The sequence below is a fragment of the Theobroma cacao genome, chromosome 3 (genome assembly GCF_000208745.1).
Source record: "Theobroma cacao cultivar B97-61/B2 chromosome 3, Criollo_cocoa_genome_V2, whole genome shotgun sequence".
Taxonomy (NCBI): Eukaryota; Viridiplantae; Streptophyta; class Magnoliopsida; order Malvales; family Malvaceae; genus Theobroma; species Theobroma cacao.
The window spans coordinates 17,170,549-17,189,890 of NC_030852.1; the positions used below are offsets into that span (position 1 = coordinate 17,170,549).

The 19,342-nt window shown below is 36.0% G+C and overlaps 2 protein-coding genes across 3 annotated transcripts; both read right to left on the minus strand.

Moving 5' to 3' along the window:
• Positions 214-1,538, minus strand: LOC18604602 (inactive protein RESTRICTED TEV MOVEMENT 2). The gene is made up of 2 exons (XM_007037163.2): positions 1,365-1,538; positions 214-788 (listed from the first exon to the last, which is right to left on the minus strand). Exons 1-2 carry the CDS (start codon positions 1,462-1,464, stop codon positions 316-318), a joined length of 573 nt encoding a protein of 190 aa, XP_007037225.2. The 5' UTR covers positions 1,465-1,538; the 3' UTR covers positions 214-315.
• On the minus strand, positions 1,972-3,274 carry LOC18604603 (18.2 kDa class I heat shock protein). 2 transcript variants are annotated; one of them, XM_007037164.2, is made up of 2 exons: positions 3,105-3,274; positions 1,972-2,571 (listed from the first exon to the last, which is right to left on the minus strand). In XM_007037164.2, the coding sequence occupies exons 1-2, from the start codon at positions 3,217-3,219 to the stop codon at positions 2,066-2,068; spliced, it is 621 nt and encodes a 206-aa protein (XP_007037226.2). In that variant the 5' UTR covers positions 3,220-3,274; the 3' UTR covers positions 1,972-2,065. The 2 variants fall into 2 exon arrangements, with proteins under 2 accessions (XP_007037226.2, XP_017972684.1); XM_018117195.1 differs by having other exon boundaries at positions 1,972-2,391; positions 3,105-3,265.

Below are 19,342 nucleotides of genomic sequence, written 5' to 3' on the forward strand. Positions count from 1 at the left end.
TACTCTTAGTAGCATGATTGAATGCTCCTATCCTAATTTTAGAATAGCAGGCTTAATGTATTTTCATTCATCTTAACATGCCAAAAAAAAAAAAAAAACCCACAATCTACTTTAATTAGTTTGCAAATATATTTCTCTGACTTGTGATTGATATAATATACATGATATAATTCATTTCAATTTTTCATGATATAATTATATAATTACCAGATGGATGTCAAGGAGGAATTTAGAGGGATCAAAGATGTTAATGCTAGTGTCTGTGTTTTTCTAACCATAAATTAATGAACAGAGCATGCTAATCTTACTGCTGGTTTACTCTCCATTTGATTCAAACCTTCGAGACACGAACACCCCCAATGAAAAGGCTAAAACAATTGTAAGACTGATATTGTTTTTAAACAAATCGATAGCCCTCTCCAATATACTTCCCTTCTTTCTCATCTCTCTCTGAAAACTCCGATCATGATGATCAGTTTGCTTGCTCTTTTCCTCATTCGCATCATGACCTTGTCCTTCATCATGTTTTCTTTGATTTTCATCATTGCTTAGTTCTTGTGCAGCGGGGTTAGCAATTCCATTATCCTTTTCTTCTGCTCTCTTCGGGAAGGTTAAACAGAGCATTTCACCCTCAAACTTTTGACCTATCTTATTCATATCTAAATTCTCTGGCAGTCGCATGGCCTGCCCGAAATATATGCATTTGTCATCATCTGCTGTCCTTTCTCCGCTGATTGTGACATAGCCAGGATAAGCAAGTCCAACCATCATCTCCTCTTTTCTGAAACCTAAAAATATCCCATGAGACACAGGAATGTCATCACTTTTGATCAGCATTCTTAACTTCAAGTTAGTAGTCCCTTTAAATTCTTACGTTTGCAAAGAAACTAAATATTTGCTTACTCTGTCAAAATTAAATAAAGTAACAATTTGGGAAACTGCTATTCAAGGAACCTCTGTAACTGACTCTGCCTAATATTAATGGTGATTTAGTGTTGATTAAAGCACGAATACGGGCTTTCTTATATAGTTGCACGTCAAATTGAAGATAATTCTTTAGCGCTACTCAAGGATGATGTTTTCATCAACAAACTGGGGAGCTTTTGCCTAGAATGTGGACAAACACATTTAATTTCTCAGTACAAAATGCTTGTCACCCTATACAATCAATGCCATGCTTTTCTTGGGGAGAACGAATTTGAAAGAGGCAAACAGAAACCTGCCTAGAGCTAGAAGGGGTTAAAGCAAGAAGGAAAAGAAAAAAGATTTCTCCTGATCCCTACTTTGAAGGCTTGATCAATTGATGAATATTGAAGCGATTGTGAAAAAAGGAAAACAATGAGATAAAGAAGTTGATTTGGTACCTGGAAGATGAACAGAGAGATAATGGCCCATTGAGTCTCCAGTCCAATTCCAATGAGGAACAAACTCTTCGCTTGCCCTTGTTCCATAAACATCATCCATTGATGAAACAAAATATGAAACTTTGAGACAAGTATGTCAGTGCAGCTTTACCGATGCCAAACATTACCAGGTATAACTTATTGGGCTGGGACCGAAAATATATAGCTATGTTTTCGTGTGAAGTATGCATCCTTAATATTCCTAGCTTGCCCCATGTTCATGTTTGGACCTCGTTGTCTTGCCTTGTATTAATTAGTTTCCAGTCGAGGATAGAAAGGAGTTATTCTTTTACCGCCCAAGAAGATATTCCGGTGGAGTACTTGCACATTAATTTGCCTCGGAATCAGGGGGTGAAGTCAAAATCGAGGTGATTTTAGAAAGAGTTATAAGATTATGAGTTGTTGGATCGTCACACATCAAATCTAACATTTTAGTTAAAAACGAAGAAGAAGATCGATTTTTAGTTATCTGATTGGTGGAACAACATTGTACATTTCTCTATTGATGTCCTCGATCATTGGTTTATTCTCATTGGGAAAATCCAAAGGACAAGAAAATGGAGGTTTTTCAATTGAAATTCAGCTTTATTATATTCTTTACATGCATCATGGATAATTAAGTTCATTTACTGACATGAACGCCAATCAAATTGCTTCCGGAGTTATTCAGCAGCACTTGATTCAAACGTTCGACACACCAACATCCCAATCGAAAACGCTATAACAACTGAAAGAACAACCCCCTTATTCTTCTTAAGGAACTTCATCGCCATCTCTAATGGAAGACGGTGGTAATTAGTTTCCTTGCTGATATCTCCTTTCTCCTCGTTGTCACGACGTCCTCCTTCATGTTTACTTTGATCATTTTCACCGCTGTTGTTAGGTTCTTCTTGTACACTAGTCTTTTCTCCAGTGCGATTGCCATTTTCATTCCTTGTGATCTCATCATCCTCTGGCTTTTTTTCTTCAACTACTGGTCTCCTTGGGACTGTTACATGGAGAAAATCACCGTCAAATTTGCCACTGATGTTGTCCATATCTGAGTTCTCAGGCAATGCGAAGGTTTCCTCGAAATATATGCTTTTGTTCTCATTCACTACCCTTTCTCCACTGATCTTTATATGACCAGTGGAAGCAAGCTCAAGTCTCAACTCCTCCTTTTTGAAACCTAATGATCATTGCCCTTTGGCGTAAGTGAAAGAAATAAGGGTAGAGTATCTCAATTTTTTAAATTTTAGTTGAAATTTTAAACGAGTTTATTAATTTTCAAAATGAACATTTCACTCGAAACTACAAACACCGTTAATAGAGATTAAGAAAAGATTAAATATCTTTTTGTTATTAATTTAAAAAATTATTATTATATTTTAAAAAAATTTTTAAAAAAAGAAAGATGCACTGCTTCCCATCTTGAGAGTTTTTCTTTAATTAACAAAAAAATAATAAAATATAATAGTAATTTTAAAAATTAATTAAGAGTGAAATTATTTACTTACCTTTGCCACGTCAGTAAATTAACGAAAATACTAACGGTTGATTAATAGTTGGATCTACGTATTCAACGAAAAATATTTTTTTGAGGTGGAGTGTTCATTTCGAAAATTAACGGAGCTTCGTATAATTTTGATTAAAACTAAGAGGTAAGAGTATTTTACCTTAAAAATAAATAAATAAATAAAGATGTAGTTGTAAGTTTTGTACCTGGAAGATCAACAAAGAGATAATTGCCCTTGGCGTCTTGAGTCCAGTCTGAAGTAGGCACGAACTTTTCAGCTATACGGTTAGCCGAGCGTCTTAGACCCCCAAGGTTAGCCATTGATGAACCGTGTTGGAAGTGTGTCGATAAACAATGATGATGCTAATCAAACAATAGCAAACGTCTACAAGCTAAGGTATGGTTTATATAGCTAGCTTGGTCTCAGAAGTGATACAAAGTATAATAATTAAAATATGTATTTGGTTATGTTTTTTTTATGTTCCAAGGTATTTAATTCATGTTGGTGGTGAAGCTATTCGTATCTTTATTCCTAACTTGACCCTATCCGGAAGGACCTTGTTGTTTTTGGGTTGTGTTAATTAGTTTCCAAGGGAGGACATTCTTGCACTGTCCAACAAGATTTTTCAATGGAATACTCCCCAATTTGTATGGGGATACATCAAAGTTGTCAGATTATGTGCCTTCATCCAACCAATTTTACCAAAAAAGAATAAAGACAAAAAAATTTAACAAACAAAAATTGGAAGCAATTCCAACCCAATTGAATACATCAACATTTTTCGCCATAATTTTTCTGTTTTCCCCTTCTTTTTAGCCTCTGTTTCTTTTTTTCGAGTGTTGTTTAGGGTTATATAAACCTATGTGCCACTGATTTTTGTTGATAAACTTTCGTTTGGCTGAGAATGAGTACATAGAGAGAGCATTAAGAATCATGGGATCATTCAATGTAGGTTTCATGAAAGTTATATACAATTTTAAAATTTTTTATTCATCTTATTTTTAATAACTATCTAAGCAATTGATTTTTTTTTTATTAAAGTAAGTTGTTTTCTTTTTCTTTATTGATGTAGAAAAACACAAACTGTCTGATAGAAATTTTTAGTAGTAAAATAAGTATGTTAATAAAATAGGAATTTAATCAACAAGGACGTTATTCAATCCTTTAATTCGTTTGTCTCGAGAGTATAAATTCTCAAATTCGAACACCTATAATTTTTCATCGGTCTTATCCTAAATATAAACCATCAAGATGAGTGAGGACACTGAAAACTTATCTATTTTCATATTTTTTAAAATAAAAAAATAGCGATCTAATTAATTTAAATTTCTTAAAAAACTCTTTGTATTCTATATTATGAATAACATAATAAAGAACAAAATAATTAAGTTAATAGTTAAATTCAAAACTAAAACTTTGTTAATAAGCCCATTTTAAAACTACAATATGATATTAAATTTTGAGTAAATTGTGAGAAATAGCTAACCTGATAAGCCCATTTTAAAAATAGCCTTCAATATAAAGTTAACTGTTTTTACTCAACTTTTGTCATGACTTGACAAAAATGCCTTTAAAACTATTTCAGACAAATTAAATACTCTTAATTTCTCTCTTTTGCCATTTGTCTACTATGCTCTCCATTTTTCTCTCTTTCCATCCAGTTTTTTTTTTTTTAATTTACTGCAATCACCATCTTTCTCTGTCTATCTCTTGTTATCTTGCCATATTGTCATCAATCTATGGACCAAAGAGCATGACATGACAAGTAACAATATGTTCTTGGGTTTATTGGTTTACATTCACAAAACCCTCTTTTTGTCTATTTCTCGTCATCTCGTCATATAATCGTCGATCTACAGACCAAAAAGCATGGCATGACGAGTAACAAAATGTTCTTGGGTTTATTGGTGTTGAGTTTTTCTATGATTTAAGTTTGATAGAATATGCCTTGGCATGTAATAAAGTGATTTATGACTTGGTGTGTAATATCAGTAGGAAGAAGGAAGCTTTAGCATGTAATATTTGGTGCTGAAGTTTTGGCTTTGATGTATAACATCTGTTGCTAAAAGCTTTAGTGTGTAACATCTTCTATTGAAGTGTGTAACATCTACTTAGGCTTGCAGTATCCTTTTGGTTTTCTTTTTTTGTTATTTTTAGCTGTTGTAGAGCATAGTAAATTAAGTTTTTGGTTGTGCACTCCACCAACGTTTTGGGATTTTTTTTTGTTTTTTGAGCCTACATCTACGGATTAGTAGTTTTTGATATTTTGTAGTTATAAATATATATCTAAAAAAATCTAAATGAAGATGGGAGAAAGTTTTTTCCTCCAAACTTGTTAATCCCTTACTCTATTCATCTTCTTCTTTTTCTGTAAAATTTTCTTGAAAAATCACGATTGGTTTACATTAATAAAACCCAAAAGTTGATGGGTTGAAATTATAAGTTAAATGAAATTTGTAAATTAGAACACTGCCTAAAGGTATTACATGCCATGTCTGCATGTAACAACTCTAATTGTTGTTGAATTTTCATGCAAGTGCACATTATCGCAAACAAGTAATATAGTAGAAGCAGAGTATTGTTCCCAAAGGGATTTGTTCTTAAATTTTTACGAAGCAGTAAAATCTTATAATAAATCAATTTTATTTAAATAACTGAAATTTGTAGGAAAATAAAATTTAAATAAACTCTAAACTAACCAACATAAATTAAATATACTTGAGAAAGACAGTAGACTAAAAACTTAGGATTATGGGTTTATTTAACACTTCATCTGATACCAGCTTCTTTTATTATTTATCTTCCTAGGTGGTTTTACTAACTTAAGATACAAAACTGTTTACAAGTCTTCGTTGAGATGCTTGAACAAATACCTAACTTTATTGGTTCACTATATGCCTATAAGAATCAATTTAATTAAGTTCATTAAGCTAGTATCCTAATTTAGCTATGTATGGCAATTGATGTATGTCTACCCGAATCACGAATCATATCACTAAAGTGACATGAATATACACTATTCAAATCTTAGTTCAATCTAAAATCTCTTTGTTGAGTTTCAATTAGATTTATAAATCAGTTAATTGTTAGCCAGACAATTAAAGGCATTAAGAATAGATTTGAATAAGCAAAACTATACAAAATCATGATAAATAAAAGAGAAATTAATATTCAAACTACATGTTGAAATCCATCATAATCCTAGATAAACGAATTAGTTCATGATATCTAAATAAAACAATATCCAAAGAAATTTAGTTATGAATCCAAACCAAGAAAATAAGTATAACACAAAAGAGAGAAATAAACTAATGTTGAAGCTTTGTTGATCTTGAATTTCTATCAATTACTCTTGATCTCTTGCTTGATTCTTAGCTCAATTCTCTAAAAAAGCTGTTGTAATTTTTTCCTTTAAATGGTCTGGAAAAGTCCTTTAGATAAGTTCAAATTAACCTAATTTCCATATTTCCATTAGAATTTATTTTTGGAAAACAATGTGGTACTGCGACCATGCTTCTTTGATGCCATGGTGCGGTGACAATCTTTTGTGGCACCGCGATGCTACTTCTTCAATGCCGCAGTGATCTAGCCTCAGTAGTTTGTATTGTGCACTCCAATTGTCCAATGTTGCGGCCATGATCTACCTAGCGTTGTGGCCCTAACTCCCTTAGCGCCGCGGCCTTGAGTAACTTAAGGCTGCGGCTTTTAATAAACATGCTGTGCAGGATTGCAATTGTCCATCGTTTTTCAATGTAATTTTCACCTTGATCGGATTTGAAATGGGCAAAGTGATTAACATGAAAGTTGTAGTCTGTTCTCGTAGCATTCTAATAGACCAAGAATCTCATCAATTGAACTTCTTTAGCTCAAGTTATCTTTGAAATACTATAGCATGTATAAATGAAACCTTCACCATGCTTGTGCGATTTTAAATCAAATGCACCTTTCTCATCAAATGTCCTACACAAAACCATGAGAGAAATCAACAATAACTCTTTTTAGAGTAAATTAAAGCAAAATAAAGTAAAATTACACTAAAATAACTTAAATTAACTTCTCAATATGTAACATAACTTAAACTAGAAAAGCACTTAAAATGCTAAAATCCTAACTTACAACCTCAAAGGTTTAGCTACTTAAGCCCTAAAATGTGTCAAAATAACTCTATATAATAGAGTTATCACACCCTTAAACTTAAGATTTTGCGAGCCCTCAAGTAAAATATAGAACAAAATGCAATAGCCTAAATGAAGAAATTATTTAACTATAAATCAATTGCACCAATTCAATAATTACCTTTAATATCCTCAAAAGTTAATCCAAATTCTCAACTCTAAACAACACACAAATATTATTCAAGTTCATATTTTAATTCAAATGCTAGCTTATCGTTAAGTGGATTTTCATGTGAATATGCAATCTTTTCACCTAGAATATTGTACAATCTAGATAAGTTTATATTCATGCAAAATTCAAATTAGTAATAAAATTCTATAAGTTTGCTTTTTATCTATCTCTCCACTAATATAGACTAATACTAAGTTAAAGATCAATAAGACTTTATTAAGCTTGTAATATATGACTAGGGTCAAGGTAAGATATAGCATATTAAAATGTCTTAAATTGCCCTAAGCACTTAGTCATTCTAGTAACTATTTAGAGTTTTATTTTCCTTCACCTATAATACCCTTTTTTTTTCATCAAAATTTTTCTTTTGTTCTATACTTCAATCTTTTTCTTTTTTTTCTACATTTTTTCTTTTTCTTTCTTTTTTCTCAATATTACACTACCAAACTTATTTCTTTTATTGGGTAGTGAGAGGAATACAATCAAATTTTTAGAACTTTTCATCACTTTTCATCCTTATTACCTTTTTCACTATTTACCTCATAACACTTCCTAAATTGACTTATGCACTTAGGAGTGAGGGATGCAAAAAATTGAAACTATTTATATAAGGGTTTAAGCTAAAAATTAAGTGTTCGAACAAAAAGATGGTTATATTAGGCTCAAAAGGGGTAAACTAACGATAAATTATGTAAGGTAGGCTAAAAAAGCTCAATCGATCCAAAGATGACCTAAATTATTTTCTTAACTATGTGTAACCTGAGATTTCACGTTGAGAGAGATTCAAACAAAATTTAGAACTCAACACATAATTCAAAATTTTCACACTCATATAAACCTTCTCTAGATATGTATACTGAATCTAAGCAAAAGACATACCGCTTAAATTGAGTGGAAAACTCATCCTAACAACAAAGCTTAGCATAAGAATTTATATAATACTCAAACAATATCCACATGTTTCAAAGAATCAAGATAAGAATATAACTAGGTTTTCATCATTGAATAGGTAAATTAAAAGAAATTGGCACAATTAAATCTAGCTCAAGTTTTTAAAACATGCATATAATTAAAAAAAAATTAACAAAACTAACCTAAAACATCACAAAAACGAATAACAATAAGACCTTCCTCCAAACTGTTGTAACGTGCGGGTCCGGGAACCCGACCGCTAGATTCGGAATGTGAAAACTCACTAAAAAATAAACTAGGAGTCGCCACCAATCTTTTTTACTAGATGCGATTGGCCACCTATTGGCTCGATTCTAATCGATGAAGCATTAAATTAATTTTAAGCCCACCGAAAAGAACTTTCAACTGGTTTACGATTTTCTAGATCTAGGCTCGGGAGTACAGTTACGCCCGGGGAAGGATTAGCACCCCCGGGACGCCCGTTCCATGAACGGTACCATTTTTAGATTATCCTATTAGGCTTTAATTTTTAAATTAGCTATATTTCCTTAGTTATTATTCACCTATTTTTATCTCATATTTGACCTAAAATGGAATGCAAATGCGAGGCAAGATGCATGACGTGAAAAAAAATACCGGACGAATAACTTTTTATCGAGGATATTTTCTCGAATCCGTCCATCATACTGGTGGGACTCGGGGTATTCTCTCACCTAGGGAATTATCCGAGAAATTCACCTTCGTAAATTTGACGAATATTTCCCATCATCGGAGTTATCGTACGTTTTTCTCTAAAAATAATATTTTCGTGCATAATGAACCTAATTCGGGCGAAAGCCTTTTATTAAAGATGTCTTTCGAGCCCTTTCATCATACTGGTGGGATCCGGGGACACCTTTTCACCTAAGGAATTTTTCAAGGAATACCCGCCTTCGCAAGATCCTCGAAAGACCCCATCATCGGGGCTTAAACTCAAAAATAGAAATATTTATATGCAATGATATGTATGATGCAATATATATATGCTATGCTAATGCAATTATCTATATTTTTTAGTTATTATTATTTAATTATTATTTTTATTTTATTATATTTTTTTATTATCATATTTTTCATAAGCAATCTTTTATTCAAACCTAATGCCTAAGATGATCTTATTATATATATATATTTATTATTATTATTTTTACTTTTTTTTTATTTTTATTTTTACATTTTTTATAGTTTATGCCACTTAATATTCAATGCTTAATTTTAAATTAGTTGTTTTTTATTATTTTATTATTTTATTTTTTCTATTTATTTAATGTCATGTATATTGTATTTTCACAAATTAATTATTTATTATATGTTTGAATTATTATTATTTTTTATCATTTATTATTTATTTATTATTTATTATTTATTTATTATTTTTATCGAGTAATTTTTTTGGTATAGTTAAACTTTTTATTTATTAAGAATTTCGAAACCTTGAAATCGAGGCCTTCCCATCGTACTGGTGGAGCCTTGATTCGGATTCTGAACGTAAGGAATATTGGCCCGGGATTGCGACTACTCGCGTCCCAACCGATCATCCCATCATCGGCATTATACTTATGGTCAACATCATGATATTTTATTACTATTTTTCCTTTTTGGTGATTTTATTATCATTATTTCTATTATTTATTATTTTATAAATTTATTATATATTTGTAATAAATATTTTCCTTCTTTGTTTTTTATTATTATTTCTATTTTCTCTTAACATCTAATCATTTTAAAAATATTTTATCTTTTTATTTTACCTAATAACATACTAAAACTAATTTACCCTTCTATCAAATATTGGGCCAAACATAACCACAAAGACCAAATCAGAAAAAAAAATTTACCTTTTATGGGCTAAAGTGGCCCAAGATAATCGGATTACTCCAATTGGTCTACTTCCCAAGGCCCTCAGGCCTCTCCCAAAATGCACCGTTTCGGTGTCTTGTCTAGCAACCCTTGGTGTGCCCAAAACGACGTTGTTTGGAGAGAATAAATTAGACTTTGGGTGAGTTACAAGACGACGTCGTTTAAGGCCTCCGAGCCCTAGCTATAAAAACCTCTTTTTCTTTCCTCTCTCCCCATTTTCTTTTTTTGTTTCTCTCTTTAGCCCAAACTCTCTCCCTTCTCTCTTCCTAACCGTCGGCCAACTAAAACTCTCCTCTCTTCCCTGCGCCGGTAACCACAACCCAACAGTCGATTCTCTCTCCAACTGGCGTCACTCCTCTAACGATCAGCTCTCCAACCGGTGGCTGCTGCTCCCTAACAGTCGACCTTTTCAACCGACGGTTGCTGCTCCCCAACAGTCGACCTTTTCAATCAACGGTCGCTGCTCCCCAATCGGTTGTTCAACCGGTGGTTGCTGCTCCCTAATCGATCGACTCTCTCCAACCGGCGTCGCTCAAGTCAGCTTTCCTCAACCAGCGACAAACCAAAACTTCCTGATCTATCTCGAACGGAAGCCCAAAAACCAAAAACCTCAAAAATCTCTCTTCCAACCTGCGGCAAGGGCCCCAACTCTCACTGCACACACCTCTTTTTTCGGTTATTTTTTTTGGGATATATTTCTTTGATTTTTTTTTTTGTGGAATTTGTTTTGGCTGCTAGAGAACTAGGGTGTTTTTTGATTTTTCAGGTTGCTTTGGGGTTTTTTGATTGCTTGTTTTCTTTTGCTTGCAGGATTTGGGATTTTTCTTCGATTTTCGTCCCCCGAATGCTACAGTGCCCCCTCCCCTTTATACCTAGTTCCTAGGTTCTGGAGGGGGCACGCTCCACTGCCTTGTCCCTAGGTACTGGGGGGCACGTTCCATTACCCTGCCAGATGCGAATTTTTCGCGTCTGGCAGGGTGAGGGAGGTGCATGACAAGGTGCGTCCGCACCCTGCCAGTCGTACCTCTCTCCCTTCTTTTTCATTTCTTCTTTTTTTTATTTTTTTTATTTTTATTATATATATATATATATATATTGATTCATTTTTGTGTTTATAATTTTAGTGTCTACAGCTACCCCTCTTTGCGTATTTCGAAAATTCAAAATAGTGCAAAGACGTAGACACTGTTTTTGACTAAATTCTTTAATTCTCTTACTAAATTTTTTTTAAAATAAATTCCTCAAAACTGAGGCCACGAGACTTTTAAAATGAACTCCTCAAAACTGAGGCAATGAGACCTTTAAAATGAACTCCTCAAAATTGAGGCACCGAAACTTTAAAATGAACTCCTCAAAACTGAGGCAACGAGACTTTAAAAATGAACTCCTCAAAACTGAGGCAATGAGACTTTTAAAAATGAACTCCTCAAAGCTGAGGCACCAAGACTTTAAAAATGAACTCCTCAAAACTGAGGCAACGAGAACTTTTAAAAGTGAGCTCCTCAAAGCTGAGGCAACGTACCTTTAAAAATGAATTCCTCAAAATTGAGGCAACGAAACCTTTTTTCTCTTTTTTTTTGAAATGGTGAAAAATAATCAATTCCTCATCTGAAATTCATATGATTTTAAAGATGAATTTCCTTCTTTTTCAATTGTTTTAAAATTTTGAACACGGTAATTCATCTTCATTAGTTTCCTTTTTTTTTTTGTGTTTTTAGAGCCTTATCTTTGATCAATGGGGGATGAATCGATCATGCTTCCGATCTCTCGTCTTCCCTAATTCATTGCTCATAACTATTTTCTTCCTCTATCATATGCATGGTCCAATCATTCTTCACATTTTTACTGTGCTCCATTTTATTGCTAATTCCATTTCTTTCTTTCTTTTCTTAGCCTTTTCTCTTTTCTTTTCTTACATTACTAGACTCCATTTCTTTTCCTGTCAATTATGATTTTTTTTTTCAAAATATTGCAAACATTTCTTACTTTATTGTGCTCTTTATTAAGTATCATTCCAATTTTATGACAAATGCAATGCAATGTACTCATATCTCCTCTCTTGGCAGAATGGAAATGATGGCATTGTTGGGAGCAGAAAGGCTACTTTTCATTAGAAACAAGGGAAGTTTCTACAATCAAGCATAATGACAAGGAACAGGGGAAAATTGATTAATACAAAAGGGATACAGTTCTTTCTTAATGACTGTTTCAATAGATATTAACAGTAGTCTCAAAATTTTATCTTGAAATAGGCACATTTGTCAGCTCCCTTGTCTTTTGTATGAACATCTCGGATCATGATCTTCACCCTTTCTGTGTTAAGCTTTTGTAGTACTTGGACCTCTTTCGTGTCTAGACCGCCCTTTCGGGTTTTCGCCCTAAACACATCTCCCAGATTCAAGCCGCCTTTTCAGGTTTTCAACTTGAAAATTTTCTTTTTCTTCTTTTTTTTTTTATGCAAAATATTTCTTGACAGCATCGGTATTTACCGGGTTGGAAAACTCCCTTCCATCCATCTCCGCCAAAATTAGTGCTCCTCCTGAAAAAGCTTTCTTCACCACAAATGGTCCTTCCCAATTCGGTGTCCATTTCCCGCGAGGATCATGCTGGTTCGGGAGAGTTCTTTTCAATACTAATTCTCCTTCTCGAAACTGTCGAGAATGTGCCTTCTTGTCATATGCCCTCATCATTCTCTTTTGATATAACTGCCCATGGCAAAGTGCTGTCAACCTTTTTTCTTCTATGAGATTCAATTGCTCATAACGAGCATTAACCCATTCGGCTTCTTCCAACTGTACTTCTTTAAGGACCCGAAGGGAAGGAATTTCTACTTCAATTGGCAAAACTGCTTCCATCCCATACACCAAAGAGAACGGTGTAGCTCCCGTGGAAGTTCGGACTGTTGTGCGATAAGCATGCAAAGCAAAAGGTAACTTCTCATGCCAATCTTTGTATATATCTGTCATCTTTTCAATTATCCTTTTGATGTTCTTGTTGGCTGCTTCTACCGCTCCATTCATCTTTGGGCGATAAGGCGTTGAATTATGATGCTTGATCTTGAACTTGGTACAAACCTCTTTCATCATCGAACCATTGAGGTTACTAGCGTTATCCGTGATGATCCTTTCAGGGAAACCATAGCGGCATATTATTTCCTTTTGGATGAACTTACATACCACTTTCTGGGTCACATTGGCATAAGATGCTGCTTCTACCCATTTAGTGAAGTAGTCAATTGCCACCAGAATAAACCGATGCCCATTTGATGCCTTCGGGGTTATCAACCCAATCACATCCATGCCCCACATTGAGAATGGCCATGGTGATGTCAATACATGCAATGAATTAGCAGGGGTGTGGATTCTGTCCGCATATATCTGACACTTGTGACACTTTCAAGCGAAGTCTATACAATCCGTTTCCAACGTGAGCTAGTAATACCTTGCTCTCATGACCTGTCTTGCCAACTTATGTCCACTTGCATGTGCTCCACAAACTCCTTCGTGAACTTCCTCAACTATTCTCCGAGTTTCGGTTGAATCCACGCATCTCAAAAGCGTTTGATCTCTACTTCTCTTGTATAAGATGTTCCCATCCAAGAAGAAATTCATTGCCAACCTTCTAATGGTTTTCTTATCATTTTCTGAGCTTTGATCTGGGTACTGCTGAAATTTGAGATAATGCACAATATCATGGTACCATGGTTTCCTGTCTATTTCTTCTTCTACACTAGAGTAGTGTGCGGGGCACTCTCGAAGATTAATCATGATGGGTTGAATCTTGACATTGGTACCAACTTTGAACATTGCCGCCAGCGTGGCTAATGCATCGGCCATTTGGTTCTCCTCTTGGGGCAAATGGGTGAAGCAAATTTTATCAAATTTTCAATCAACTTTGAAACATACTTGTGATACTAGACTAACTTCGAGTCACGTGTCTCCCATTCTCCTCGCAACTGATAAATAACCAAAGCAGAGTCCCCATATATTTCCAAAATGTGAATTTTCCTCTCGATTGCTGCCTGAAGACCCATGACACAAGCTTCGTATTCAGCTACATTATTGGTGCAATAGAAGTTGAGTTTAGCTATGACGGGATAATGATCCCCTTTTGGTGATACTAACACGACCCCTATGCCATGCCCCAAGGCATTCGAAGCTCCGTCGAAAAACATCTTCCAATTCTCTTTCTTCGATTCCTCCCCACTTGTTTGGCATATTGACATCAAGTCCTCATCTGGAAACTCAAACTCCATTGGTTCATAATCCTCTTCCACCCTTTCTGTAAGAAAATCTGCGATTGCACTTCCTTTGATGGCTTTTTGGGACACATATACAATATCATATTTAGACAATAACACTTGCCATCTTGCCACTCTACCTGATAAGGAAGGTTTCTCGAAGATGTATTTAATAGGATTCAACTTCGCAATGAGCCAAGTGGTATGATATAGCATGTACTGCCTGAGTCGATGCACCGTCCACGCTAAAGGACAACACATCTTTGCCAACGAGGAATACTTGGACTTGTATTCAGTGAACTTTTTACTCAAGTAGTAAACTGCCCTTTCTTTCTTACCGGTTTCATCATGCTGTCTTAACACACATCCCATGGATCCTTCATTTACCGTCAGGTATAAAAGGAGGGGTTTCCCGACCACAAGTGGTACCAATACTGGCGGACTCAACAGATATTCTTTAACCTTGTTAAAAGCAACTTGGCACTCCTCATTCCACGCCCCCGGATTATGTTTGCGAAGGAGTTTGAAGATCGGGTCACATTTAAGTATGAGCTGTGATATGAACTGGGCTATATAATTTAATCTTCCCAAAAATCCTCTAACTTCTTTTTACGTTTTGGGAGGAGGCAAATCACGGATTGCTTGAACCTTATTCGGGTCAACTTCTATTCCTCTTTCACTGACGATGAAACCCAGTAGCTTTCCTGAAGTGACTCCAAAAGTGCACTTTGCCGGATTTAATCTGAGCTAAAATTTTCGTAACCTCTTGAATAATCTTTCAAGATTGGTTGCATGGTCCTCTGTTTTGTGAGCTTTTACAATCATATCATCCACATACACCTCAACCTCTCTGTGCATCATATCATGGAAGAGAGTCACCATAGCCCGCTGATAAGTTACCCCAGCATTTTTCAAACCAAATGGCATTACCTTATAACAAAAGGTCCCCCACATAGTTATAAAGGTAGTTTTCTCTCCATCCTCTGGTGCCATCTTAATTTAGTTATACCCTGAGAAGCCATCCATAAAGGAAAACATAGAATGGCGGGCAATAATGTCAACAAGGGTGTCAATGTGGGGAAGAGGAAAATTATCTTTTGGGCTAGCTCTATTCAAGTCTCGATAATCCACACACATTCTTACTTTCCCGTCTTTCTTAGGTACTGGGACAATATTTGCAACCCATTCAAGGTACTTAGCTATTTCCAAGAATCCTGCATCGAACTGCTTTTTCACCTCTTCTTTAATTTTCAACAGCATTTCAGGTTTCATTCTTCTCAAATTTTGCTTAATCGGTTTGCATTCAGGTTTCAAAGGTAGTTTATGGGCTACAATGTCTGTATTGAGTCTTGGCATATCTTGATAAGACCATGCGAACACATCTACATATTCATGAAGTAGCTTTATTAGTTTTTCTTTTTCCATTGACACCAACGTCATACCAATTCTAACTTCTTTCTTATTTTCTTCATTTCCCAAATTAATCTTTTCAAGTGTCTCTTGATATGCGACAATTTGTCTCCCCTCCTGTTCTACTAGTCTTAACAAGTCCAGAGTTAAATCATAATCCTCCACGTTTTCTGTATTGTCAAGTTCACTGACACTTGTACCTTTTTCAAAATCAACTTCAAAACCACTGTCATTATCATCTTCGCATTCATTATTTGGAATCCTGGAAGGTAAAGGGAATTGAAATATGTAGAGCTATTGTATAGGTAAATAGTTAAAATAAAGGGATGAAATGACACTAATGGAAATGATTAATTATGAGAAGAGATATGAGAAATGCACTACGCATGTCAATTTATTAAAATGATAAATGATAAAAAGCCCGATACATAAAATTCCAATGCTTTTGGGCATAAGCATGGATGTTTAGTTTGCATTACTTTGAAATTGAATCACAAGTGACTGGTAAACTCATGGTGGTCCAGTTGCTCAGCTTTAGATTCGGTGGCCCAAGGTATGTAGTAGGAATCTCATCCACATTTCCTGGCTGTTCTTCACCTTCCTCCGTTGCACATATTGATAAATCAGAAAAAGTCCCTCCTAAAGCTGACACTGATTCTTGGTTCTCAACGGTGAGTGATTCAGGAAAGATGCAACCTCCAGATCGGAATGTCTCGTAGAGATGAGGATATGTCATTCCTTGGATTTCCAACTCATGCCCCTTGAAGCGAGCCAACCTTTCCTTTCTTCTTTCGGCTATCATTTCTTCTCTTTCCTTCTTAGTTGGCTTGTACCCCAGGCCAAACCTTTCTTCATTTTTGGTAGTACGTATAGGTCTTCTAATGCCTTGTAGTTCTTTTCCCAATCTTGCCCCCGCTCGATATCCTTTCCCTAATATCTGACTGACAACCATCTTGGTGGTTTTGGAAAGCCTTGGAATAGGTGGTGTGGTTCCTTCTCCAATATATGTGGTGTTAACAAACTCGAAGGATCGGAAGGAACATTCAGGCACTTCTTCCGCCGCTTCCACGTAAGGAGTATCTGTTGGCTTGCTTATGAGTAAGTCCTCTTCCCCGTTAACACAGACAATCTTCCTTTTCACGATAAACTTGATCTTCTGATGAATAGATGAAGGTATGGCCCCAGCCATATGGATCCAAGGTCTTCCCGACAAATAATTGTATGAAGGAGTGATATCCATAACTTGGAATTCAATGGTAAAGGTACACGGGCCAATTTCTACCGGTATCTCAATGTCCCCTACTACTTCTCTCTTTGTTCCATCGAAGGCTCTCACAATCATTGACTCTTTCGTATGTAGGACATGTTGATGGGTAAACGGGCCAAGGTCCTCATGGGCATCACATTTGAGGACGATCCGTTGTCAAGCAGTACCTTTGCGACGGTACAGCCTTTACACTTGGTAGTGATATGCAGGGCTTTGTAATTTCCTCTACTTCTAGAATGGATTTTTTCTTCGCTAAAGGATATTATGTTACCCACCGAAATGTTCCCAAAGATGTAGTCCAAATTTTCAACTAAGATATCGTGATCTACATATGCTTGGTTCAAAATCCTCATCAAAGAGTTCCTATGTGGTTCTGAGTTGAGGAGCAAAATAGTAGTGAAATACGAGCGGGCAACCGGTTCAATTGCTCAACCACATTGTACTCACTATGTTTGATGAACTTGAGAAACGCGACAGCTTCTTTTTCTGTCACCGGTCCTTTTGAGTCATCTGTCGATTCCGGAGGTTGTACCTTTTTTTCTCTCGGACTTCGCTCTTGTTCCTTTTCCTTCTCATTCTTGAGATTCTCTAATGTTTTTGGTGAATAGCAACGTTCGCTGCGGGTAATCCCTCCAACACCAGTTATATTTGCAGCATCATCTTGAGATTCAGCTATCCATTTCTCTATTTTTGAAACTTGTACACTACAGTTGTAGTTCCATGGGACAGCTTTGTCGTCTTTGTAGGGGAAGGGTTTAGGGACTTCGATGATCATCTTGGCATGGGTTCTGTCCTCCACAAAGTCTCCTCTTGGTTCGTAGAAAATGGTTAAAGGTTTTATCTTCATTGGGTGAGTGGACTCCTTGGATATCATGTTTACTGCTGACTTTGAAGCTTTCATATAAAACTCAATCTTTGATTCGTCCATCATTCTTTGCACTTCCTTCCGAAAAGAACTACAATCCCGGATTAAATGCCCCACAGATCCTTTGTGATACAAGCTACATAGTCTTTGGATATCTCTTGAGTCATTCACATTAGGACATTCCGGCCAAACCTCAAGCATATTGGCTTTTACCAAGGCTTCAAATACTTTCTCCATGGAGGTTTCCACTTCCCGAATGTTCCTTTTAACATACACCTCCCTTTCGATTGCATTTACCCTTGCCCCAGCATGATTTGGCAGTGGGTTGTTGTTAACATTCTGTTCCGGCTTTTTTTTAAAGTTCAGGATTCCTACCTTGATCAACCCTTGTACCTTATGCTTGAATGCCGTGCAATTCTCAATCGAGTGACCTTCGATTCCGTAATGATAATCACAGTGGGCGAAAGTGTCATACCATCTCGGGAATGGAGGTTTTAATGGCTCTATGTATAAAGGTGCCACCAGATGGTTTGCAACTAACTGAGTGAAGAGTTCAGCATATGTAATCGGGATCGGGTCAAACTGCACCTTCTCTTGCTTGTTCCGCCATCCTCTTGATTCACCGGTAGTATGGTTGTTTGAAGGTGTTGTTTGTTGTGTGGTTGAAGCTGTAACAGGTGTGGAAGTAGGTGGGTGAATATTTGTGGGGTAAGGAGTCCGCTGGATGGGAGTATATGGGTACAAGTTAGGAAAGGCATTTGGCATGGGTGGGTATAGGTATGGGCTTTGTGAAGTGTTGTTCACAGTTGGGTAATAGGGGTATGGTGGGTATGACTGGTAAGGGTTGTATATTCCTCCTTGGTGTTGTCTTGAAGTGATGGCTTGGGCTTCTCCCTCTTTCCTCTTGAAAGTTCCCCCTTTCCTCGTGTTTGCCGTATCACCTCTTTCTATCTTCCCTTACTTAATGGCAGTTTCTATCATTTCTCCCGAAATCACCATATCAGCAAAGTTCTTTGTGGCACTACCAACCAATCGTTCATAGTAAGGGGCTCGCAAGGTATTAACAAACATTACAGTGGTCTCTTTCTCGGTCAATGGTGGCTGAACTTGAGAGCCCACATTCCTCCATCTTTGAGTGTATTCTTTGAAGCTTTCAGTGGGTTTCTTCTCCATGTTTTGTAAATAAAGGCGATCCGGAGCCATATCTGTGACATGCTTATACTGAGCTACAAACGCCCGAGCAAGGTCTTTCCACGTGTGGATTCGATTGCGGTCTAGCTGGACGTACCACTTTGCTGCAGCACCAGTAAGGCTATCTTGGAAGCAATGTATCAAGAGTTTGTCATCATGAGCATATGCGGCCATCCTTCTACAATACATGGTGATGTGTGTGACCGGGCACTTGGTTTCATCATACTTCTCAAAGTCTGGAACTTTGAATTTTGGGGGTATAACCACATTTGGAACAAGACAAAGCTCAATTGCATCCATAGAACAATACAT

Coding starts and splice junctions, on each gene's coding strand:
- LOC18604602 (XM_007037163.2), bottom strand. CDS start 1,464: ATGGATGATGTTTATGGAACAAGGGCAAGCGAAGAGTTTGTTCCTCAT. Junction 789..1,364: donor TCTCTCTGTTCATCTTCCAG/GTACCAAATCAA, acceptor GGATATTTTTAG/GTTTCAGAAAAGAGGAGATG.
- LOC18604603 (XM_007037164.2), bottom strand. CDS start 3,219: ATGGCTAACCTTGGGGGTCTAAGACGCTCGGCTAACCGTATAGCTGAA. Junction 2,572..3,104: donor TCTCTTTGTTGATCTTCCAG/GTACAAAACTTA, acceptor AATGATCATTAG/GTTTCAAAAAGGAGGAGTTG.